General features: G+C 37.2%; 1 protein-coding gene across 1 annotated transcript in view; it reads right to left on the bottom strand.

Moving 5' to 3' along the window:
- The window catches only part of LOC122813522 (carboxyl-terminal PDZ ligand of neuronal nitric oxide synthase protein-like), a 2813298-nt gene that overhangs the window by 958948 nt on the left and 1826791 nt on the right, over nucleotides 1-27559 (bottom strand). Inside the window, exon 5 of the mRNA XM_044085881.1 lies at nucleotides 21142-21250. Coding sequence (XP_043941816.1) covers nucleotides 21142-21250 — 109 coding nt within the window. The remainder of the gene's footprint in view (nucleotides 1-21141; nucleotides 21251-27559) is intronic.

The following is a 27559-nucleotide window of genomic DNA, read 5'->3' as shown; positions in this document are numbered from 1 at the left end:
GTTCAACTGGGACAAAAAAAAAAAAAACTGGACATGTGAGGTCTTTACTTTCCTTACTGGCCATTGTACCAAAAAATGCTATCGCACGAACGTGGAAACAAAAAGTGAACCCTGATATGATGGAGGTGAAGGAAATAATTAATGACATTAAAATATGTAACTAAAGGGTACACAAGGTAGCAATAATAAAATGTTACTTAAGAAGTGGGAAGTGCACAAGGTAGCAATAATAAAATGTTACTTAAGAAGTGGGAAGTGCACAAGGTAGCAATAATAAAATGTTACTTAAGAAGTGGGAAGTGCACAAGGTAGCAATAATAAAATGTTACTTAAGAAGTGGGAAGTGCACAAGGTAGCAATAATAAAATGTTACTTAAGAAGTGGGAAGTGCACAAGGTAGCAATAATAAAATGTTACTTAAGAAGTGGGAAATGTGGACGGTAACCTGAAGATGGGTAAAGAAATATAGGGTAAATTGTCATAGTAAAATCATAAACGGTGTAGCATTCCTGCAAAACGGATATAGTAATCCCAGTCTTGATATAAATTAATTCCCTTCTCCTTGTCAGATTGCTGCTATATTGCATGTAACTGCCTTTCAGCTTATACATGGAATATGGAAATGGGGAATGTATGTGATGTCCTATCAAAGACTACTGTGCCAGTCACTGGATGACAGTAAGAAAGAAGTGCCCTGTAAAAGCCAAGAAAGGTTATACATCTAGTTTTGACTATATCTGGCCACTGTATTATTTGTATATTATTGCATATGTTTTCTTTTCTTAATATATGTCGGGAGATCCATACAAGGAATATACAAAGTAGGATTCTAATATGACAGTGTTTTTATAAGTTTTATAAGGTGAAGCATGAATAGTCATGAGAACTGAAGACTGAAAATTTTATACTGTCTGAACAACATGAAAATTCGGTAAGTGATATTCTAAATTTGCATGAAGCGTTGGGGAAATATGCCCACTTTGTATGTTTATGTTTATGCTGGTTCAATAATTTTTTTTTTAAATTAGTCACTGATCTGTTTTTGCAAGACTGGTGTGTATTTGTGTTATGTAGACAGAATGTTTTCTTATTGTTGACATGATGATGTCTGTAAGATTATTGAAATGATGTCTGTAAGATTATTGAAAAAAACTGGATTATATTAATGGCCCAACCAGATTTGAAAGATCTGTTAGGTCCGACACCAAAGTATGCGTTCAGAAATGGTCGGACACTTAAACAGATGCTATGTTACAAAGACTTTCAAAGTGAAATATCACCTGTACGAACGAAGATGAATATATCTAAATGTTATAATTGTGTCTGTTGCCCTGACATATACGACACTAATAGTAGCTTTCAGCATCCTACAACAGGTGAACGGTTTGACTTTTTTTGTGGAGCAGACTGTAATTCTACTAGATTAGTTTACCTTGTTACCTGCACCCTATGTAGTGCATTTTACGTAGGGAAAACAGCTAGGAAGCTGAAGGATAGGATAATAGAACATAGATCTGAAATAAAAAGAAAGCTTGAGACAAATGGGCTATACAGGCATCTGCATGATTTTCAGACACATGCATTTAAGTTTAGCTGTATATCTATTCTGCAGTTGGGCATTAGAGGGGGTGATATTGATAATCTTTTGTTGCTAAAAGAGTATGAGTGGATAGTGCGACTACAGGCTAAGTATCCAGGCCTTAATGGGACAGTCAGTTTAAAACCAGTTTTGACCAAGAGGCAGAGAGAAAATTTATAGTATTAAGTGTATAGTATTTCTAGTATTTCTAAATGTGTAGATGTAATTATTTGTCTATATATATATATATATATATATATATATATATATATATATATATATATATGTAACAGTTTTTTGTACTTTTTTATACTTATGTATTATGCTTTTAACAAGTAACTGCATGAAAATTTATTTTATTAGATGTTTTTAAATTGAATTTGCATATTTAATTATAGTGGTCCTTTGAATGGCTGGCTTGATCATGTGATTATAATGGTCCTCTATTTAAATGTGTTAATGTGTTGTTATTTTGTATGCTGATGAAGGGTGTAAACCTGAAAGCTTCATTAAAAGTTTCTTGTTTGTGACTATCGTGTGCTGTGGATTCTTATTGTTGACACCATTTATTTATTTAAGGTTAAACCATAGTCACTGATCTGGTATGGCAGGAGTAGGGCCAATCAGTAGTGTCAGATAATTTGATAAAATGAGTGCAAAATCAAGTAGAGTGCCATGGATTGCTTGTATGTGTGTGGGCGCAGTGTTTTTGAGTGCAATAAGGTGGCCATAATCTCTCTTTCTGTCACTAGCATCAGCATTGTACAAGATAAGTAGCTATCTTTAGTAGTTGTGTGTGTGTGTGTGTGTGTGTGTGTGTGTGTGTGTGTGTGTGTGTGTGTGTGTGTGTGCATTATCAGTACAATGATGCAATGAGTAGTGTTACCATCTCATAGCATATAGACCTCACTCAGTTCTTGGCTGTGGCTTCTTCTGTGTAGAGCCTGCATGGCTTACCTGTATTATGGTGTGCTTATTCATGTGCTCTGGTTTTCTCCATCTCAAAGCATTTGCCTCTAGGTGAGTGTGCAGTGTGTGTGTGTGTGTGTATCCTGTGACAGATCTAACTTGTCAGGGCCAATGTCAGTATATGTGTTCTTATGTGAAAAATCAGAATACTTGTGTGACAGACCTGGCTTTAACGGTAGGGTCAGTGTGTACATATGCATTTAAAAAATAATATCAGTGATTTGTACCTGTAGACAAACACACACACATGCACACACATGCACACACATGCACACGCATGCACACGCGCACGGGCGCACACACACACACACACACACACACACACACACACACACACACACACACACACACACACACAAAACAAGTTATTATCATTCAGAAGTAAGGCATAAGAGGAATCGAACTACAGCCACACCTTCAGAGCTTCTGGTAGTCTGATGGCACCAACACTACAGACTGTATAACTGGTTCTGACATGGGCCCTCGACCTCGTCTATTCTAAAACCAGCTCTACTCACACGTGTGCACAGAAGACTGTTGTTGCTTGGGAGGTGGGGGTGGTGCTGGGAAAAGTGTGATCATTACTGCTATAATTTTCCTTATAGTCAAATTTCATAGGTGTGCACAGAATGCACTTAACAAGCTTGTGTGAGGGCTATGGACAGTGTGGTTGTTATTTATTTAAATTTCCTGTCAAACCAAGGAGATGTGCACAAAAGGTCACTACAGCTTGCTTAGTAGCAGTGAACATTTATTAGCACTGACCTGTGGAGGAGTAATAATACTCATTTGTTAACCAGGTGGGCCCACTGGACATGCAGTCCCATTTCAGAACTGACCTGGGAGCAATGTCTGGCTAAATGAATTACTCAAGGTCCCACAGTAGGCAAATGAGGGCTGAGGGACTTAAAGAACCATACCATGAATCACAGGAACAATAACATAAAATAGATTACTCTGATTGAATTTTTTTTGTTTTACTTTCCTGATAATCAAACATTGGATGCATATGCAGGTAGATATTTTGGGGCTAAGAAGGCAAGCTGGAATATATATCTGTCAGCAGCAGCTTATGCTTTAAGGTTGGTCACATTCTGACATCAGAGTGGTACACAGAAGTAACCAGAAAGTATATGAATGCACATACAGGTGGTTATTTTTGGGAGTAAGGAGGCGTGCTTATATCTATGTCCAGTAAAAGCAGGCTGTCCTTTCAAGTTTGTCTCAGTCTGGCTGTATTGACTCTAATGTCAGACTATCACTTAAACAGGAGTAATATTATACAATTTTCCCCTAAGAGCACAACAGGAACATGCTCTATAATCTGGGACTGGACTGTTTACTTCTGTCCACCCCTAATGTAACTCCTCATACCTCTCAACCTGGAAACATCAAAAATCTGGACAAAGGCCCATGAAAAGTAGGGACAACCTGCCAAAAATCTGGATGCTGATTACCATAAAATTTGCATGCATAATTATGTAACCCCACCACTCCAATGGAATTGTGGAATACCAACATTCAAACGCAAACTGAAGAACAGACAAAATATTAAACACAAAATATAACAGAACAATAGTGTTTTATATTAGCATTTCAACTTGTATCAAACTTTGAACTTGTATAAAACTAAAATGCAATTTCTTTTACAAAAATAAAACTTACTACTGCTACACTAATATTAAATAACACAACGTGATATAACTAGAACACACATACCATACCACTCAGCTCTCAACCTCTTAACACAAGAAATTTAAACAAAGCCATAAATAATGGGGGGAGAAAATATGGATAATTTTGTATGTATACCTCTAAACTTACAAAGTTGATAGAATACCACATGTTGCATTAGAATGAATTTTCTGAAGGGTAGAAAGTCTGAAACTGAAATGCTTGTAATTATTTTCTGACTTCAGTCCTCAACAATTTGCAGAAAACCAAAACATTTTATGGAGAACAGACCAAAAATATGAAGCAAAGATATAGACAGTTGAGAGCTTGGAGGCTGAACATTCAATCATCTAAAATGTCTGTGTTCTTTATAGAGCATTTGGCCAAACATCCAGATGTTGAACTAAGTGATTTATTGGCCATCTCTGTACCTCTTATTTTCATGTTTTGTATTATTCCAATCTCCTTTTACTCAAACAGTGCCCAAAAGTGTGCATAACATTCAAGTTGTTGTCATACCAGTACACCATAGTGGAAACATGACTTCAGCATTTCTACAGTTTGCACTTCTAGATCTTGTTTGGTTTTCACCACTTTTACTTTGATTAGTTACAAAAGTGTCATTTTAAATTCTACAAGGACACACACAACCATTCAGTCCCTTGCCTGCCCTATGCTCCCCAACATGTCTTCCCTTCTATAATATACATTGTTTTAGGTTAAAGCAGCACAATTGCTTTTATACTTGCAAGAATGAATGCAAGACATCATTTATCTATGCAAAATCACTTCTTGAACACCACATTCTAGTCCCCATCTATAAATAAATTGACCTTATTCTTTACCATCTCTTTGACCTTTTTTTTCTTTTTTCTTTTTTAACTCCAGCCCTTCAGATTGTGACTGCCATTATGCCCCTCTGATAGAGTAGTGAGTTACACAACTGGAATTGATGCACAGTGTCAACCCAGACACTGTCCATGTGGCTGTGAGGAACTACATATGCATAAATCAAGCCATCTCCGTAAAAGACACAAATAAAAAGTAACACATAAAAATAAAAAATTCAATGTTTCCATTTCAACTTGAGCGCTTTTAATATTTACATGCCCAGTTCATTTCACGTGATTCCAACACAAAAGTATTTCTTTGTTCTGTGTTAAAAAATAAGGCGTGTCTAGACAACCCAACTTCCTTTTCACTAAAACAGTTTAAGTGTAGCAAAATTTTATAAAAACTAAGGAAAAGCAAGGAAATTATAAAATCCAGTATATAATGTGAGCCTGACACTCACAGCACTGCAGAAGGAAATGAAAGACTGCTTAGTCCTATTCACTAAAATAAAATAAAATCCATTCCTTGCCCAGCATCAGAAGCATGTCTCTACACTACAGGTCTACAGTACTTCGTGACATATGGTGATGTTTATAACAATTTACAAGCATCTTGGTTAAGACACACACACACACACACACACACACACACACACACACACACACACACACACACACACACACATTCTCCTTGTGGGCCTTAAAAGCAGTCCCTGAACACAAACCAGTGAACACGGCTCAGGGACTGGAAAGGCTAGCTATCTACAACATGATCTCCACCCTGTTAGCAGAGAGCAGCCTCTTCTGCACAGACCAGCCCAATGAAGCAATTCTCAAACTAACTCATCTCCACTGTCACAAAAAAAAAAAAACGGAATACTGAAACATTGAGCAATTTGTGAAGCAGCTCAGTGGACCAAATTGTGCCTTTACAAAGAAGCACAGGGCCACTGGAAAGGGCAAACAATTGGGAACTTTAACAAGACCTGTGGTTTCTTGCATGAAACTTTCATACAAGACCACAATACACAATAATGCTTTGCATACAACCTTGGCTGCCATAATAAATCAATAACTGTTGATTACCTTACCAGTTGTAGATCACATTAAACAGCAAATATATATTGACTGCACATAATGTTTTTGTAAATCCAAACAAATAAAAGAAATAAAAAGTGACTTTGATTCTGAACATTTCATTCAGTTACAACTGCCTGCCACCTTTCAAACGTCCATAAGACTGGAACCAGGCAACCACTCAGGATGAACGGGTTGACACATGTCAGAGGTAGTGCACAAGACCATGGGAAAGATGCTTCGGATGTGGTCTTAAATTGTCCTTGCCAAGTTGCACCACTGCTGCAGATAAAAATATGGTGCAGTTTTAGTTGCTTGGTAAGAACGGTTTTAAATAATGAGTTGGGGTGGGTCGAGTTCTGACAGAGAGTTGTGTGTGTTATGGAATTTCCTTTAATTAATGGAAGTATACTGTCCTCGGCTGACTGTGTTGAGCAGCGTTTCTGTTTCTTAAGAAACTCACTTCAAGGTGCTATTTTTTGTGTAACTTAACTGCTGGCAATTCTGACAGCTCCATTTAGAACAGTTACCAATAACGTTCTCTGTATTATCAGAATTCTGCTTATCTTTTGCACTTTGAACACAATGCATAATAAGCTAAATTTCCTGAAACAATGCGAGAGAGTCAGGCACTGTCTCACGATGCTGGCAATGCATGATGACATCAGGAGTAACTTACTGTAACTACAAATTGTAAAATTAAAAAAAATCCAGATTTATAGGGGCCACTAGGGAATTCATGGCATCCCAATATTTTGCCCTCAAAACTGGGAAATACTGAGGAATTTAGTACAGTTGAGAGGTATGTAACAACTCATTATACACTTCAGAGCAATGTGTCCCAGTTTAAGACCTCTGATACACACACATGTAAATGAATTAAATCTCACACATCCTCCGAAAGACATGCGTGAATGGGTGTGCCTTCGCTGAAGGCTGGGCGTCGGGCTGGCAACTTGGCACCATAAAAAAATCTACTGCCAATCATTACTGGACTGGAGTTCCACTGTGGCGACCCCTAACCAGGAAAAGCCGAAAAGACGAACAACATCCAAACACTTCTGGGAAAGCCTGACACAGATTTCCATCTGTGACCCTTCCCCAAAATAATATGGTAATGCTGCCACCAATCAGAGTGTTTTCATGCCCTTTTAAAGGGGTGTCCAATTATAAAAATTAAATATAAAAACAAATAGTAGCAAATGACCTAAGTAGCCAAGGTATTGGAGTGGCCCAGGAAGTAATCAAGGCAAGCATACCCACTCTCCATTCATTAAAGAAAACACTGATTGAACAGCCACAATGCAAGTTAATAAAAATATTTAATAATGAGCAAAATTGTTAAAAAAATATAAAATAGTAATTCCCAATAAACAAACAGAACCATGAAAATGGAATCAATACCGTAGGACAGAAATCCAACATTTAGAAAAAACTCTAACTGATTAGTTACAATTTTCCTATCGAACTAAAGAACAATGTCCCTGATCTAAACTAAATTACTACAACAGAGCTAATGCAGGCTTACAGATCTTGGCGAGTCCTTTTGGGTATCCACTGCACAGTACATCTGGTACAACTCACAACTGGCTGTTAACTGACAAATGCCACTGTAACTGATTGTTAATGGTCTTCAGCAGGCTCTTCTATAGACTAGCCTGTCATAACTCTCCCAGTTCTAATTTTCATTTCATATTTTGAAAAACAACCAACAGCTATTTTCTAAAGTTCCTTCCTGACTTTCAGCTTTTGTCAGTAACACATAGTAACTGTCAATACTCTAATGACATCATCTGCAAATCAGCTGAATCTGAATAAGGTTTGCCTTTAGAATATTTCTTCACAAACATCCGTGGTTAGAAATGTAAAAGGAGACTGTTCAAGTCTTTAAAACATTTTGTACAGCTAGTCACACTGGCATATAATACACAAGTTAATCTGAAATTATGTACAAAACCTCAGCCAGACATACTAGCACAAATAAGTGTATAATTTCTTCACAGATGGCATACAACATGAGGCAGAAGATGCACAGAATGTAAATGTATTTAAAGAAATGCAGGTTTACTTCATGAGTAACAGTAAATCTCTACCACAGAGACAGATCTAAGGTAGGCTTAATGCAAACGTTTTCTTACCTGTAAAGATGTTATGTGTATATGTACATTTTGTAACCAGTTGGGAAGTTAGGTCTACCCTAAATGCAAACACAGGCTTAAATGCTAAGCAGTTATAGTAACTGCAAAATAATACAACAGTATACCTATACAAGAGGTTGCAGAAAAGGTGACCGAAGAATAAAAGTAAGAAATACAGAGTTACATCAAATACACTATTTTGTGTGATAGACTAAATCAGCTCTGCTGCATGTTTCTGCATCAGTTAGTGGTTTGAAACTTAGTTGGCAGTGTATGCATGTATGCACACATATGTACATATATGCAAACAAACGAATGGCAGAATCCCAAAATAAAGAATGCCATATTATCAATACCCAAACATGGAAATAAATAAAACAATCCCTATATTTAGACCAAATATAAAGGCACATTCCACAAAGCATTTAAACTATCTTGGTGCAAGCCTTCCAATACCCTTCAGCCCCCATATAATTCTGAGATTAGCAGATTTTTAAATAAGTGCAATGTGACGCTATAAAATACAGACATTATTAAAATGTATACAGCAAATTGCAATACTGCAAGTAAAATGGATTCAATTCAGAATCTCGAAATTCCGAAACATTGAATTTCATATGATCGAGACAGTATGACCATTGTTTCGGAATATCAAAATTCCGAAACAAATCCAAAAAAAAAAAAAAAACAGGAATTTAAATGTTTCTGCAGCGGGGCAAGTCCGCCTGCACCCCCGCTACTTAAATATTCCAACTCCAAGATTGCACTACAGTGATGAAAAGGGAAATCTTCCATTCCGCTGTGTATGCAGATCTCCATTCACAATGTCAGGATTCCAAAAGTTCGATCATATGTTCTTGGCCATATGAAATTCGATCTTTCAGGATTTCGGCATTGTGAACTGTTCCCGAGTAAAACACATAATTTTAAAACAAACAGGAATACAGAACTAACTAAACATAAAAAAAACAAAATATTGTCCAAACCAATACAAAAACTGTCTACTCATTACAGATACTTAAACTTTAAAACAATTATGTTATCTTCACCAGTAATTTTACAAAATATATACTATACAGAGTAAAAGAAGGGAAAAAAATTAGGGCAGACAAGTATATTCATAATGAAGAAAAGACCAAATATAAAAAATATATACATCGGTGTTGTATGCACAAAATATTGAAATAGTGTAAACAGAGACTTGTAATTAACAAGAAATAGTAAATATCTCATAAAAGCAAACCTCTCCATTATCTAGCCTACCATCAGTAATGATATCAGAGGTAATGTAAAGGACAGTAGAGAAAAGTCATAATCCAGCCTGCCTAACAAAACAAAAAACAGCTAGCAGGCCACCCAGAAGTTGTACAAGCTGTTCCTATCAAGTGAACATTATTCAAAAACTATGGGTCTATATCATATGAGTGAATCTCACAAAGTGCAAACGCTCATAATATCAAACATACCAGACCTCAAAGTGCTTTTTCTGAGATCGCGGTACAGTGAAGAATGGGATATTTGCCCTTTCCTCACTGTAGTGCGATCTTAGAGTTAGAATATATATTTAGCGGGGGGGGGGGGCACAGCCCCCCACAATAGGAAGTTTGAGGTCCGGTGCGTTCGATATTATGAACGTTCACAATTTGTGCGATTCGCTCATATGATATAGACCCCAAAAACTACACAGAAGTTATCTTAGCAATTTAAAATTTTCTGACTTGGTTAGTTAAAGAAGTATGCATATGTTTTCTATACTCAGTATATTACTCTTCAGTATATCCCAGTACCTACTATGGAAAGGAATGCTTCTGTCTGCAGTCAATGAATGCAGTAAACCAGGAATCATTGTACTGTTAAAAAACGGAAAACAGGTCCAAGCAATTGTAGAATCAACACCAGAATTTAATGAAAACTTTAAGCGCTTTTCATTTGCAATGTATGCAAACTTCATCAGAAGTAAAAACAACTGAGACTACATCATCCTTTTAAATCACCTAATCAAAAAACGCGGGACAATTTACTAACTGTTACCACTTAATAAGCTACCTCTAAAATAGAATGTAGCCAGGTATAAATTGAATTATATTCCTACCTTTTACAATAAAAAACATTAACAAACATTCAAAAATAATGCATAAAAAATGAAAAAAAGAATAAGAAATAAAAAATAATGAATACATTACAATAATAAAACCCGAAATACGTCAGTATAATGTCCAATATCTAGAAACTGGATATTAACTTTTGTGCTAATTGTACTAATACAGTAACATCAAACATATACACTTTGATATAATCTATCATCTTTGCAAAGTCTTCAGTTTTAAAATGCTACTGATGGAACAGGACTCATTGAGACCTGGAACATTGTATGCATTGAGTTTGATTTGCCAAACGAGGTCAAGTTCTTCAAGTTTAAGAGGTATAGGGCCGCCTCTGATGTCTTGTGACACGTTGTCTATGGCCATCAATTTAAATTTGTGGTCTACATTAAGCTGGATATGCTTGGCCAATGCATTATCGGTCTTATTATGACCAATAACGTACAGATGTTCGTACGTTCTGTCCCGGAGTCTTCGCTCCGTCTTGCCTATATAAAAGGCCAGACAGCATGTACATTTGGCCAAGTAGACCACAAACCTGGAATTGCAGTTAAACCTAGATTTAAGTTTAAATTGCTGGCCATTCACAACAAAAAGGTTAGCTACCTCCACATTTTTGCAATAATTACAATTCTCACATTTGTTCATCCCAACTATTCTGGGAACTCTATAACGCTGTTTTTCCAATAAGTTCTTAAGGTTTCTACCGCATCTAAAAATAACTTTAGGTGTGTTACCAAATTTGTTAAATAACATTTGATTGGATCTAAACAGTTCCCAGTTTTTCTGCAAAATTTTAGTGCAAAGATTACGTTGTGCACTAAATGTGGTTATGAAGCTACAATGAAATAATTGGTTATTCTGAGTGGTAAACTCATGAGCAGCCTCCGATACTAACAAGATCGGGTCTTTTATACTGTCAGGAGCAGGTGACCTGATAGCTAAAATAGGCTTGTAAACCTGGCTTAACCTTTTGAAGCTGACCTCCTCGATCAAGGAGTCCAATAAAGATTCCGGGTAGTCTCGATGTAAAAAAAGTTTTTTTAAGAATGTACATTCTTCCGTGAAGTCTTCCTCCTGGCTAATAATACGAGAAGCCCTAACTAGTTGACCCTTGATGACAGACCTTTTCTGGTGAAACGGGTGACAACTAGAAAAATGAAGGAAAGAATTGGAGTATGTACTTTTCCTATAAATTTTGGCCATATAACAACTCAATGTTCTATTCTTACTTAACTAAATATCTAAATATGCTATGGCCTCCGTATTGAAAGTGGATGTAAATTGTAAAATTTCTGTTGATTGATTAAATGTTGCCAACATGTATCGACCTGTCTCCTGATCCCCATTCAACAAAATAAATATGTCGTCCAGGTATCTGGTGTAATATACAAGATCCTTTTGAACATTAATGTTCTTCAAAACAAATTCCGATTCCCAATGCGCCATAACCTGATTAGCTACGCTGGCTCCCAAAGGGGAACCCATCACTATACCCACTTTCTGCAAATAAAATTCATCATTAAACATGAAGAAGTTGTTTGTTAATACAAGATCGAGTAATTCGATCACTAAAGAAATCTCTGAACCTGGAGCTCCATGTTTCTTCAACATAAAAGCCACCCATTCAATGCTGACCTCATGTTGGGATGCATGTGTACAGGTCCTTGACGTCGAATGTGAGAAAATTGTAATTCTCATTGTACTCTAAACTGTCAATTTTAGCCAAAAAGTACCAAGAATCTTTACAGATTTGGACTTCAAAGACTATGTACTTCTGCAACATCGCGTCAATGACCTTGGCACAAGCATAAGTGGGGGAACCATGACTATCGACCAAAGGTCTCATGGGTGGATCTAGTAGGTCTTTGTGTATTTTTGGAATTGCACAAAGTGCAAACGCTCATAATATCAAGCGTACCGGACATCAAAGTGCTTTTTCTGAGATTGCGGTACAGTGAAGAATGGGATATTTGCCCTTTCCTCACTGTAGTGCAATCTTGGAGTTGGAATATATATTTAGCAGAGGGGGGAGGGGTGTGGGGCACAGCCCCCCATAATAGGAAGTTTGAGGTCTGGTGCATTCGATATTATGAGCGTTCCCATTTTGTGCGATTCGCTCATATGATATAGACCCCAAAAACTACACAGAAGTTATCTTAGCAATTTTAATTTTTCTGACTGGGTTAGTTAAATAAGTATGCATATGTTTTCTATACTCAGTATATTACTCTTCAGTATATCCCAGTACCTACTAAGGAAAGGAATGCTTCTGTCAGCAGTCAATGAAAGCAGTAAACCAGGAATCATTGTACTGTTATTTACTACAAGTGCAAACATTAATGAAGCTGTACATTTAGAAATCTTAATCATGGATTAAATATTCCCAACAAAACAAAACTTCAGACAAATGTTCTCCATCCATGGTGACACAGTACAAGACAGAGGCCAAAAACACACTCCATTACTTTTTTGATAATGTCTAATAAAACAAAAATACCATATAATATACATTTTATTCACATCCTGAAGAATATTTAAAGGTAAGACCTACAGATGTCGCTAACCTTTATTGTATGCAAGTATAAGAAGGTTGAAATACAACCCCTTTCAAATAGGTTTAATAGTGTATTAAAGACAGAAAAAATTATACAAAGCTACAATGCTGATAATCTAAGAACTATGCTTTATTATGATTAAGTACTTTAGTCTGTATACAAGTTGAATCAGACTTTATCAGAATCTGTTAAAAACAGCACTAAGTGCTCTATTTAAACCAATTCAAATGATCATGACAGCTGACTTCGCTTTCTTAAAGATACATACATATTTAAAAACTTTAACAAAATATGTTCATCAAAACCTTCAAAGCCAGCTATGAAGGCAGAATTGTGGAAGACAATAAAAACAACCACAAAGCCTTCTTTAGTTATATCAAGAATCTCCATGGCAATACCCAGATTCGCTCTGAGTTACTGCATAATGGTACCTCCTATATTGAGCCAACAGATATTGCCAACATACTGGCCAACAGATTCAGTGCCAACTTTACCCCTCTCTACACCCCTAAAGGACCAATCTCAATACCGGAAGAATGCCAGTCACCCTGCATTACTGCAGCACAGGTTAAAGCTGCATTGTCTAAGGCCAAGAATACAGCTTCCATGGGACCCATCAATATCCTTGAATGTGTTCTACATGAATTTCAAAGTGAACTGGCACCACATCTGTGTGCTCTGTTCACTCACAGCCTCACCTCAGGCTTTGTCCCTACTGAACGGTGCACTGCTACAGTCATCTCCCTCCATAAAGGAGGAGCGACTACAGACCCTGGAAATTATTGCCACATTAGCCTGATGAGTCTGATATGCAAGGCTATGGAGCGCATCATCATGGACCTAATTAACAAGGATACAGGGAATCTCCAAACTCTAGATCCCATGCAATTTGGTTTTGTGAAAGGTAGATTATGCCTGCTCAACCTAGTTGATTTCTTTGTGTCAGTCACCAGAGCGGTGGATGAAGGTAAAGCAGTTCGTACAGCCTACCTTGATCTGGCCAAGGTCTTTGATATCATTCCTTACTCAGGAATTATTGATAAACTCACCAAACTTGGCATCAACCCCATATCGTTAGGTGAGTTGCAAATTGGCTCACAGATAGAACATACAGTGTGAAAGTAATGGACTCCAAGTCAGACTGCCGACCAGTCATGAGTGGAGCCCCACAGGGATTGATCCTGGGTCCTCTCCTGTTTGGCATCTACTTATCAGAAGTCCAGGCCAACACAGAGGGACTCTGGCTGACCAAATTTGCAGATGACTGCAAGCTGGGAACCATTATTAACTCCCCACATGATGCAGACATCCTACAGAAAGGCCTCACTGAGGCCAATGACTGGTGTCAAAACCATGGCCTTAAGCTTAATGCCAAAAAATGGGCCATCATCCCCTTTGGGAAAAACTCAGTTCCCATTAATTATCACATTGATGGGAGCCCACTGAACACTGAAGGAGTTATAAGAGATCTGGGGACACAGGTTGACAGCAACCTCTCCTTCAACCACCACATTGCCACTGTGGTCAGAAAGTCCTTCTATGTGGTACATCTCACTACCAAGGGTTTTGCATCCAGGAAAAAAGAGGTCATCATTTCTCTCTACTCTTCCCTCATTAGACCAATCATAGAGTATAATGTCCCATTTGGCATGTACCTCACTAGACACCTGCAACAGCTGGAGAGGCTACAAAAGTACCTCATGAAGAGGATCCTAGGCTTTAAACACATGTCCTACATGGACAGACTCAGAAAACTCCAGATATTCTCTGCCTCATATCGTCTACTAAGAGGTGATCGATGCTTGACTTACAAAGCCGTGTCTGACCCAGCTCTGTTAGAAATGCTACATCTAAAGAAATCCCAGTTCCTCCACCCCACATGCTCCAGAGACCTCAACCTCATTACCACAATCAACAAAACATGCTGGAGGGACAGGTTCATAACCGAGAGACTACCCATGCTCCGGAATAGACTTCCCATACATGTCAAGCAGAGTACCTCACTAGCCCTCTTCAAGAGAAATATTGATGAGTGGATAGAAAATAGAAAGTTCATCCTGGGGATCATTCCAGTGGCTCTACTTGATAGAGGCACTGGGAACTAACGACGGGTGGCACAATGCCCGGGCACTTCTATGGGCTATGCTTGTAAAGGCCCCAGGGCCATTAGCCTAGTAAACACCTATGGACCTATGTATAGACATTCAGTCACTCATAAGTGTGAATAACAAGTATGTCTAAAAAAAAAACTTTGAATTATGTTAAAATGGATTGTAATGATAAAATATTATATAATGAAAAAATTTATGCATATAAAAACAATTTTTCTTACAACAATAGCAACCTGATAATTCAAGACAGTTACCCCTCCCAACACTTTTTGCTTTAAACAGAACACTTAGTGCTGTTTTTAACAAATTCTGATGACGTCTGAATCAACTTGGACACAGGCAAAAGCTATGATCTCAGTTGTGGAACAAACATTTGCTGCTTTTTTAAATAAAAATGTATATCTTTCCCAGATACTACAGAGAAAGGTACTGTCAGAAAAGCTAGTTATTCTATATGGCTGAGATATTAATTTTGTACTACAAATCAAGAAAACATGTTAGCTTGCAACAGAGAGGGATTAAGCAATGACTATTACCCTGGTAGCCTGGATGCTGGAAGAGCCAGATGGGGAGAGACAGGAATGTGCCTCTGCCTGCTGACATCTTTCTGGGGAAAAGTAAGGCGATTCATATCTTGGAGGGCACTTTCCATCATGGTACCTAATAAAGACCAAGGGTTGGATGGAAACACCTTCTGACAAGGGGACAGGTTTTCTTGAGAAGTACGTTACCACTGGTCATGGGTGAGAACCTTCACACCACCCACTGTGTGCCCACCAAACACCACGGAGTGAAAGACAAAAACTCCTGGTGACTGCCTATATGATAGCAGCAGTGCAGTTGTGTAGGTGGTGTGCAAACACAGGAAGAGAAAAAAATGCAGCAAACAAACAAAAACAAGTATTTCCATTAAGTTACCTGCCAAAAGAGATAAAAAAAATGGAATCCTAATGTTTTAAAAAAAAAACAGCTGTGTCCCAAGAAAGCCCAAAAGACACAAATATCTTACCCGATTTTGTGCAAGAAAAAAAAACAATGAACAAGTGTCTTGAGACAAATGGATGATAACCATTTGCGCACACAAGCAATCACTGATTACAATCTTTACACATTTACAATCACTGTTTACCATCTATAGAAATATATGGTCACTAATCATTATCTATACATGTGCATAATTACTGATTACCATCTGTATACATGCTTACAATCATTGATTACCTTCTCTAACCACACATACAATTCCCAACTATGTTTACTACACAAATATAATCACAGATCTTGTTTACCCATGGACAACCACTGATTACAATCTGTATGTAGGAACAATTACAGATTACTATTTGTACAAATGTACAATCACCAATTTCCATCTTTGTGCATGTGCAGACAAATACATACACATACACACACAAACACACACACACACCTACTATCACCTGTAAATACATACAATCACGGATTATTATCTGTGCATATATACAGCTTATTACATCTACATACAAGTACATTCACTGATTATCATTTGTACACATGCAGAATCACATATAACTATCACTGACTACAAATTGTACATACAGTCACTGATCACAATCTCTGCATATGTAGTCACTGACTACCATCTGTAAACACACCAACCACGGATTACCATGTGCAAATACACACATGAGCACACACAAAATCAGCGATTAACATTTGCACACAAATCACTGATAATCACACATTTTTTGACTATCGTCTCTACACATGCAATCATTGATTTCCAACTATACATGCAATCATTGATTTCCAACTGTTCACAGACATACAGTCACCAACTACCACTTGTAAACACACGATCACAGATTATCCTTGCACACATACAATCACCAATTATCATCTGTACACATACAATCAGTATCACTACACATAATCACTAATCATCTGTACACATGTACAATTACTGATTACTATTTACATAAATGAACAATCACGGATTACCATCTGTACACACACACACACACACACTACCATCTGTACACACATACAGAACAAATATCATATATACACACATCTATGATCACTATCATCTTTGCACACTCATAATCATTGATTACCACCTATGCACACATACGATCACTGCTTACCATATGTACACATATATAATCACTAACTCTCATCGTTAGACATGCACAAAAATCATTGATTACTATCTGTACTCATATAGAATCACTGATTATCATCTGTACACAAAATCAATCAATGACTATTATCAGTACACGCACAATCAGTGTTTACATCTGTATACAAACACACAACTACTATCATCTCCACACATGCAGTCAGTGACCAGCATCTGTACAAATACATAATCACGGATTACCATCTGTACAAACATGCAATCACTGATCATCAACTGTACACATGTATAATCACTGATGTCTATCTGTATACTTGTACAATTACTTATTACTATATCATTACACATGTATAGTTATTGATTACGGTCTGTACAAATGTGTAATCACTTATTACCATCTGTACACATGTATAACTACTGTTTACCATTATGCAAACACGCAATTACTTATTACTATCTGTACACAAGTACAGTTACTGATTACCAACTGTACAAATGTGAAATCACTTATTATCTACAGACATGTTCAATTACGGACTGCTATCTTTACAAATGTGAATCACTTATTACCATATGTAAAGATGTGCAATTACAGATTACTACCAGTACACATGTACAATTATTGATTACTATCTGTACACATGCATAATACACATGTAAAATCATTGATTATCATCTGTGCATATGTACAGTTACTGACTACTGTCTGTACAGACGTGGAATTCCTTATTATCATATGCACACATGCACAATTACATTTTATTATCTGCACACTTGTGTAATAACAGTTTATTACCTGTACACATATGCAATTACTGATTACTAGCTGAAAAAATGTACAATTACTGATTACTATCTGTACAAACATGCAATCACTGATTATCATCTGTACACACGTACAATTACTGCCCTAATTACTATCTGTACACAAGTACAATTACTGATTACTATCTGCACACAAGTACAATTACTGATTACTATCTGTACAAATGTGAAATCACTTATTATCATCTTTACACATGTACAGTTACTGATTACAGTCTGTACACATGTATAATTACTGATTACTATTTGCATACATGTATAATTACCGATTACTACCTGTACAGATTTGCAGTCACTCATTACCTTCTGGACACATGCATAACAACGGATTACTATTTGTACACATGTATAATTACTGATTATCACCTGTACCAACATCCACTCACTGATCATCATCTGTACATGTGTACAATTACTAATCGCTATCTGTACACATGTAGAATTACTGGCTGTACATGTGTACAATTACTGATCACTATCTGTACACATGTAGAATTACTGATTATCTGTACAAATGTGCAATTACTTATTATCATCTGTACACGTGTACAATTCCTGATTACTATCTGTACACGTGTACAATTCCTGATTACTATTCCTGATTACTATCTGTACACATGTATAATTCCAGATTACTATCTGTATACATGTATAATTACTGATTGCTACCTGTACACATGTACAATAGCTGACTGCAATCTGTACACATGTATAATTATAGATTACTATCTGTACAAACATACAACTGATGATCTGTACACACGTACAATTACTGATTACTATCTGTACATATGTACAATTACTGATTACTATCTGTACACATACAATTGGTGATTACTATCTGTACACATGTACAATTACAGATTACTAGCTGTACACATGTATAATTATAGATTACCATCTGTACAAACATACATCAACTGATTATCATCTGTACACGTGTATAAGTATGGATTACTGTCTGTATACATGTACAGTCACTGATTACCATCTGTACATATGTACTACCATCTGTACATATGTACAATTGAGGATTACTATCTGTTGTTGTTGTTGTTATTTGTCTTTTGGCTTTTCCCGGTTAGGGGTCGCCACAGCGGAACTCTGGTCCGCAAATGACTGGCAGTAGATTTTCACAAACGCCAAGGTGCCAGCTCGACGTCCAACCTTCAACAAAGGCATGCCCATTTACGCATGTCTTTGGAATGCCCATCCAACCGCGGTGAGGACATGCAGACGCCACACAGAAGGCACTCCCCGCACTTCAGCCGGGAATCGAACGGGAGAACCTCTTGCTGTGAGGCAACAACGGTACCACTGTACCACCGCACATAATGATTACTGTCTGTACACATGTACAATTACTGATTACTATCTGCACACATGTACAATTGCTGATTGCTATCTCTACACACGGACTGATCATGTTTACATGTACAATTGCTGACTACCTGTACAAATGTATGCTCAATCATCTGTAAATATTTACAATTACTGACTATCTGTACACATGTATAATTTCTGATTATTTGTACAAATCTGCAATCACTTATTACCATCTGTATACATGCAGTCACTGTCATTTGTGCGCACATGCAATCACCAATTACTACCTGCAAAGACACCTGCAAACACTATTTTATATATATATATATATATATATATATATATATATATATATATATATATATACACACACACACACACACACACATGCACACACACACATGTAATAAATGGTTGCCATTTTTACACCCGTGCACACATCACAAATTACCATCTGTTCAAAAAATACAATTACTTTTTACCATCTACACACAGTCAATGACCATCATCCCCTCATACACAGCAATCACAGACTACCATTTATAAACACACACACACGCGCAACACACAATCACTGACTCCCATCTATGCACACACATACAATTACAGATTCCTATCTGTGCACACATCTATAATCACAGATTCCCATCTGTGCATGCACATACAATCACAGATTCCCATCTGTGCATGCACATACAATCACAGATTCCCATCTGTGCATGCACATACAGTCACAAATTCCCATCTGTGCATGCACATACAGTCACAGATTCCCATCTGTGCATGCACATACAGTCACAGATTCCCATCTGTGCATGCACATGCAATTACAGATTCCCATCTGTGCACACACATACAATCACAGAGTCCCATCTGTGCACGCACATACAGTCACAGAGTCCCATCTGCGCACACACAATCACTGATTCCCATCTGTACACACCTACAATCATCGATTCCCATCTCTACACACACATATGCAATCGCTGATTCACATCTGTACACATATACAGTCACTGATTCCCATCTATACGCATCTACAATCACAGATTCCCATCTGTACAAATATACAATCACTGATTCCCTTCTGTATACACAATCACTGATCATCACTAAGCTGGCATTAATCGAGCTAGTCTGAGCTGTGTGAGCATTACTCAGGCAGTCATACTCAAGTCACAGCATATTTAGTACTACAAAACCTCTTCAAGGTTTCAGACAACACTTGGCATTTAATCCTTAACAGTTTATTTCCAGTATTACTAGGTTACTCTTTGAATGTTCAGAAACTGTTTTTAACAGCTGAGCATTAAAATGACACAAAGATATGCAAGATAAGGAAAAAAAAAAAAAAAAATTAAACAAAATATGAGTGGCAGCACAAAAGTGCCTGACCAACATTGTGGAAAGCAGAACAGTAAAACGGGATATACAGCAGGAAAATCAGCAATGCAGTGTGGTGCTCATTCATATAACAAGGAAGAAATGGGCACTTAATCCTAGACAGCCTCTTATTTGTTGCCAGCATAAATACTGTCAACAGTATAGAAGTAGATGAGCAGAGACCAAACCTACAGCAAAGAAATGTTGCAATATACATATTGTATATAGCTATACTTGGTTGAATTTAGATTGTATTAAGGCCTTTGCTTATACATGTTTTTTTTAATTTCAATAAAAAAATATTTAAGCAAAAAAAATAAATTTTGCAGTAATGCATTATTCATACACCAAAGGAAAGACTCATATTTCTATTGCAAAATGTCCAGATAAGACAAGAGTCTACACTCTTCTTTCACAGAACTATCAATAGCAGAAACATTTATTTACCTTTTTCTTTGATTTGAAGACATTGCATCTGAAGACATTACTGGTGCCATCCCTGGCTATGTAGCTGAAGATTTTTAAGTCTTGGGAATCATGAGAGACATAAAATATCCTGTAAAAAAATAAAATAATTTGTCAATGACAGATTCTAGCTAGCACCACAGATAGAAAGCAAGGATACCTAATAAAAACAAGTGTTCAAAAATTGCTTCAAGTAAAGTAAGGTACAGCTGTTTGAAGAGTGCAGCTCAATTATGCAGCAAAAAAAAACAAACTTGCTTCCACTGACAAAGTTCTTGTAAGACTGAAGGAACACTGCCCAAGGTGTGTTATAGCAATAACCCACGCCTGGGTGTGGTAATGCTGGATTTACCCACGGTTGGTGTGGTTTGGTCACGAGGGCGAAGCCCGAGTGGCCAAACAAAGTCAACCATGGGTAAATCCAACATTACCCACACCCAGGCGTGGGTTATTGCTATTATACAATAACATTATTTAAGAAAAAAAATAATTACTTTTCTTAAATAATGGCATTGTATAATGCCTCCTTGCTGCCCATCCGCAGCTGTCTGGGTATTCTGCGGCAGTTCTGATGTACTGCGCATGCGTATGCCTACGCAGTACATCAGAGCTGTGGTCAAAAGCAACAGAGAAAGCAAGATCTCTGTTGCTTTTTTACAGCCTGTCTTACTATGTTAAATGGGTTTAACATAGTGAGACAGCTTTAAAAAAAGCAACGGAGAATCTCTGTTGCTTTTATTAAAGCTGTCTCGCTAGGTTAAACCCATTTAACATAGCGAGACAGTTTTGAAAAAAGCAATGGAGAAAGCAAGATCTCTGTTGCTTTTTAAAGTGTCTCGCCATGTTAAATGGGTTTAACATAGTGAGACAACTTTAAAAAAAGCAACAGAAATGTTCCGTTGCTTTTTTTAAAAGCTGTCTCACTATGTTAAACTTGCTTAACATGGCGAAACAGGTTGTAATAAGCAACAGAGATCTTGCGTTCTCCGTTGCTGTAAAAAAAAAAAAAAAAAAAAAAGAGTTATACTAATGGAAAAAGTCCGGGCGACCGGACCTTTTTCCATTACTATAACTCTGATTTACAATGTGCACGCTGACCAATCAGCGTGCACGTTTTGAAATATTAATGGGGAGGGCGTCATTGTATAATTTAGCAGAATGTAGTCTTCCAAGAACACACCAAAATCCCACTGTATACAGATACTGCTGACCCCTGCATCAGAATAACAAGACTCATGGAATTAGTTTAGAGCTAACTATAAAGACATAGGACTGAAAATATCAAACAATCCCAACAAGTTTTAATTTAGTTATTTATTTACCTTTGTATACCAGTCTGACTAGGTAATACCAAATTTCAGCAGAGGCCCAGAGAGAAAAGCTCTATTTTTTTACATTGCATTATACTTAGTTCCAGTTAAATACATAGTTACATTTCTATTTACATTTATACACATACAGTATTTACAGATACAGTTATACATCTACACAGTCTAAGATTTTACAGAGGTAGTAGTTACTAAAGAGAAAGCCCACATGCAGCTTAGTGGATTGTACAGGCAGAATTATTTTTTGTCATTTCAGTCAGAGGTTGAGAGTATTCTGTTTAAGGAGAGTATTTGGAGACTATCATGCCGTATGCACAAAGTCTTAACCTGTTGATGAGCATTTGCAGGACCAGAATATGTTAAGCTGTTGTTTAAGCAGAGGTAAGCAAGGCATTCTATTTATAACAATGTAACAAGTTTAAGTGGAAAGAAACTATCATAAAACATGCATATACTACATAATACAGTCATTGCCTGTAAGCTTAAATCACTGAATGTGTGACTGATCGACACATCCAAGTTGTACCAATATTTAAACACAAGTTCCACAAGTAACCTGCATACTGCAGTAAATGCAAAGAAAGATATGGATCTTACTGCATGTTTGAGTTCCTGTTCACATCTTTCACAAAAAACAAAACAAAAAACAAAAAAGTAGATATACATATATATATATATATATATATATATATATATATATACACACACATAGACACAGACATATATATATATATATATATATATATATATATATATATATATGGTGTGTGTGTGTGAGAGAGACAGAGAGAGAGAGAGAGAGAGGGAGTGTGTGTGTGTGTGTGTGTGTGTGTGTGTGTGTGTGTGTGTGTGTGTGTGTGTGTGCTTAGTCCACAGCTAGAAAGAATGAATTTATCTATGGACAGCCCGCACAGAGTGCAACAAAACATGTTAATTTTGTACTGTATTTTAATAACTACTGGGCATATATGCATTTCTTTTCCTGCAAGGGATGAAAGCTTTCTATAACAAAGTGTCTGTGTCTTCCAGAGCAGACATAAAACCCACATTCATAATGTTTATCCGGCAAAAAATAAATCACATAACTTCAGTCAGGAAAAATCTCTATAATTACTGTTTTTCTTGCTTGTCTGTCTTTTAAATGTAAGGAAGACTAGCATTCTGTTTATGACATGTTAGCCATATTCGTTACTTTATATTTGAAATCAGTCATCGACCACATCTCAAAATATGCAATATTACAAATAACGTAGGAAGCACTGATACATTTAGGGAAAAGATACCATACAGCTTTCTGACATGAGAGGCCTGGTTCAGGCATGGGGCTGTAGTTTGGAGAAGGACTACAAGTTTTGTGTATGTATGTATGTATGTATATATATATATATATATATATATATATATATATATATATATATATATATATATATATATATATATATATGTATGCATATGTATATGCAAGTGTGTGTGTGTGTGTGTATTTCACAAACCTCAAGGTAGAAATTGATGGTAGTAACATATAAAATACACTATCAGGTCTGAAATACTAACATTCATGTTGTTTTCTGAAAAAGTGATAATTAAGTATGTGGAAGGACCACCTAGGTTATAAGAATATAGCAAAGTCAATCCAGATTGAACTAATGGGGTCAGTGAATCAGAATTTCATAGAAAATATTTTTACTACAAGCTTCTTTTCAATGATATAATGGTAATTAAGGTCTCAGACTTGCAGAACTAAATAACTTTGGTGTGAGATGCATCAGCCTGCAAAGACTCAATGCTGCATTCTGAAAACAAAGACCTCTGATCTCAGTGAGCCAACCTAAATGAAGTGAAGTGCTTGGATTACAGCAAATGAAGGAGCACTGTTTAACTGAAAACAGCATTCCTTAACAAAGCAACAATCAATAGCAGAGAATCAACACAGCTAAGTACAAATCTGCAGTCTACAGTGGAAATGCACTCGGAGAAATCAACAAGACAAAAAAAATATTTGCTGAGAAGCATAAAGAAATTATAAACACTACCAAGAAATAACAGAATCACTGGCAAAAGGTCATGGTCCTCTGTAGGTCTTAGGCAAAGCTTCTCAGCAAGAAAAATAAATAACAAATGTGGTAGAAGACCCCTAGCACATCCAAACGTTATCAGGAACCACCTACTACTATTACTATATTCTGCAAAGTACACTGTCAGTGGCGTTGGAGAGCTGTCTGCCTTTTTAGCTTCCCCTTATGCTTTGCAGATACCAGTCTCTAAGGCACTTTTTCTCAAACTGATTGACTTCCACAGACAGGTTTAGCAGTTGATGGTTCTGTTTGATTCAATGACCATGTACTTCTGCATTCCAATAAACAGCAACATATACTAATACAGCACAAGGAAATATTATCTCTCACTCAGTTCCATTCAGAGTTGTACATGAAATTCTAGAAAAGTAAAGGATGTTTCAATGACTTATAGGTTCATAGGTAGGTACTAAGCTATTGGTCCAAGGGCCTACGTAAGCCTAGCCAATAAGGTTCCCTGGCTTACGCCACCCAAGAAAGTTATTTTCCTGTGCTACTGTCTAGCAGAGACACAGAAGTGATCCCCGGGGTGTATTTCCTATTTCCCATCCACCCATCAAGATTTTTCTTAAAGAGTGCTAATGAAGAACTTTGCTTGACATAGATGGGTAGCCTGTTACTGGCTGTAGTCTTGACTGTAATGTAAGTAATCAGAACTCAAATAATAGACTGAGCATCTGCAGGACTCCTGCATAGTCAGGAGTGGACTGGTCGTCCAATACCCAGCTTTCCTGCCACAAAGAGAAAGAACAGGGTTGCCTGCAGCAGGTCATTTTGGAGTGAAGGCCTATGAGCAAAATGTACTGCCTCACAAGCTACCAATGATCAGTCTTTGCATAAACTGCAGGTTTAAAAGTAGAAACAGCCTAGGGGAATCTGTATAAATGAAAAGTCATCACCAGCTACTTGGTGGTTGTCTGCCACGTTTAGTCCAATAAATGTAAGCACCAAAAGATTAACCCCATGCGATTACAGTGGGATGCTAGACTGCATAGGAAAAGACAAATTAATAGGCTATAAGATGAAGCTGATGGGGACAGAAAAGAAAAATACAAAAATGTCTCATAAATGTCAGCTGAAATCACAAAGGTTACCTGAAAAGTACACACGGTTTACATGAAATAAGCTGTATACACACGCATTTTAAAAAGGTCTGTGCACCATATTTCATATTTTATCTTTATAGTTGCTTTAGAGGCATAATCTTAATCAAAGGAAATGAAATCATGATTACAGAGTTACAGTTTCAAATAAAGGAAAATACATCCTGAACCTATAAGCCGTACAGAAATGTGATCTGTCCACTTATAATTTCTTTTTGCAAAAACAGTAGACAGTATATAATTTAGCAATCACAAGAAAAACAAACAGGCTGGCAGAATGTTGAGACAATTAGTGCTACAGCCTCAAAACTTTTGTCTACAGTGTATCTGGTACAGAATCTGCATGTCCTCCTTGAGTCCATGTGGATTTCATTGTGTGTTTTGGGCTCTGTCCCACATTCCAAAGGCATGACATTTGCTGAACAGGCAATCCTAATCCTCTTAACTACCTGCAAGTATGACTGCAGTGTGTATGCATGCATATATATCAAGACAGACCAATGCCCCATCCAGGACTGAAAATATGTCTTGCGCCGAATTTGGGATAGGTTCTAGATCCCCTGAACAGGATAAAGTGGGTACTTCAGAATGAAATTGCAGCTTTTCCAGCCCCCAAAGGAAGTTGAGAATTTACCAGGACATTGTTTCCTAGCATTTTGCTGTAAAGCACAGAATTGGGGAAAGCATACAAGTATCGTTCGTTTTACTGGATGGATAATGCACCCATCACTATCTATGCCCTGCCCTCTTGCACCAAGCAAGAAAAAAAGGAGGATATCATGCTCCCAAAGGTAAACAGATTATTCTGTGCGGTGACCTACTCCTGGAGATATAGGCCAGAGAAAGCTGCCCAATCTACAAGCTTCAGGAAAGGAATGCTGAAGCAGCTGACTGAACCTGCCAGCATATGTACATCTCCAGGGATGCAACATGCTGATTGCGCTGTCTGACTATGGCCCAGTGTAAAACCTGCATCACCTCTCTATACAGTTATTAAACTCATATGTCAGACTGAATAAGGAAGGCTGCAAGAGCAACTTTTACTCCAAAGGCCAGATCACTCCAACATCACACTAGCCAGAAGGAATGAGTGCATTTCTAACTGTCTAATATATTTATTTACTTTATTTTTATTTTATTTATCCTTTGTTGACCTAGTTAGTCCCAACTGTGCTAGTGGCCTCTTTTCAGGGGATACCCAAGGTGGCATATATATTACAAGGGGAATTTAGGCCAGGCCATCAGGAAACATACCCTACTCTTTCCAATAGGTGTTGTGGGATCTTTTACATCCACCTGACCTACAACCAGCTCAGCATCAGCAATCGATCTACTTAATGTGGGAAGAGGACCCACAGTGTTTTGCACCAAAAGCAAGTGTACTACTTGTAATGACACTGAAACTGACTACTCAGAGCCCACTCTCTGGGAGGGCTTCATCACTAAGGCAGTAATCAGAAATGTGACGGGTTGAGTTGTAGAAAGGGAAAATGACTGAGAAAGGTGGGAATAGTCCAGCACTGTAAAGCCTGGCAGCAGAAAAAGATCCATAAGCATGCAGTGACTGTGTAATTGACACTTCACAGTCCCCTGCATCATGGCATCCTCAGGTCCATGAAATATGCATCGAGGAATCTGAATGCATAGAAAGGTTTGCACTTAAAACCTCTACTGAAACCTCACCAAAACTGTCAGGGACACAATCTCTTGAGTACTATCTGCAGAAATATCCAACAATAGATAGTATCTGATTCCATGATACTGAAGGCAATCATCAGAGATGGTACCAGGACATTTATTGTGACTCTCAGAAATTGTAGCCATGACACCATCCACTCCAGGGATTCAAACAAGTTCTTCAAAAAGGGCATCAAAACACAGTCTTACAGTGTCT

This window comes from Protopterus annectens, chromosome 10.part0, assembly GCF_019279795.1.
Source record: "Protopterus annectens isolate FY-2018-M chromosome 10.part0, PAN1.0, whole genome shotgun sequence".
In the NCBI taxonomy this organism is placed as follows: domain Eukaryota; kingdom Metazoa; phylum Chordata; order Ceratodontiformes; family Protopteridae; genus Protopterus; species Protopterus annectens.
The sequence above is the reverse complement of the archived record's forward strand: the minus strand, read 5'-3'. Positions and strand labels throughout refer to the sequence as shown.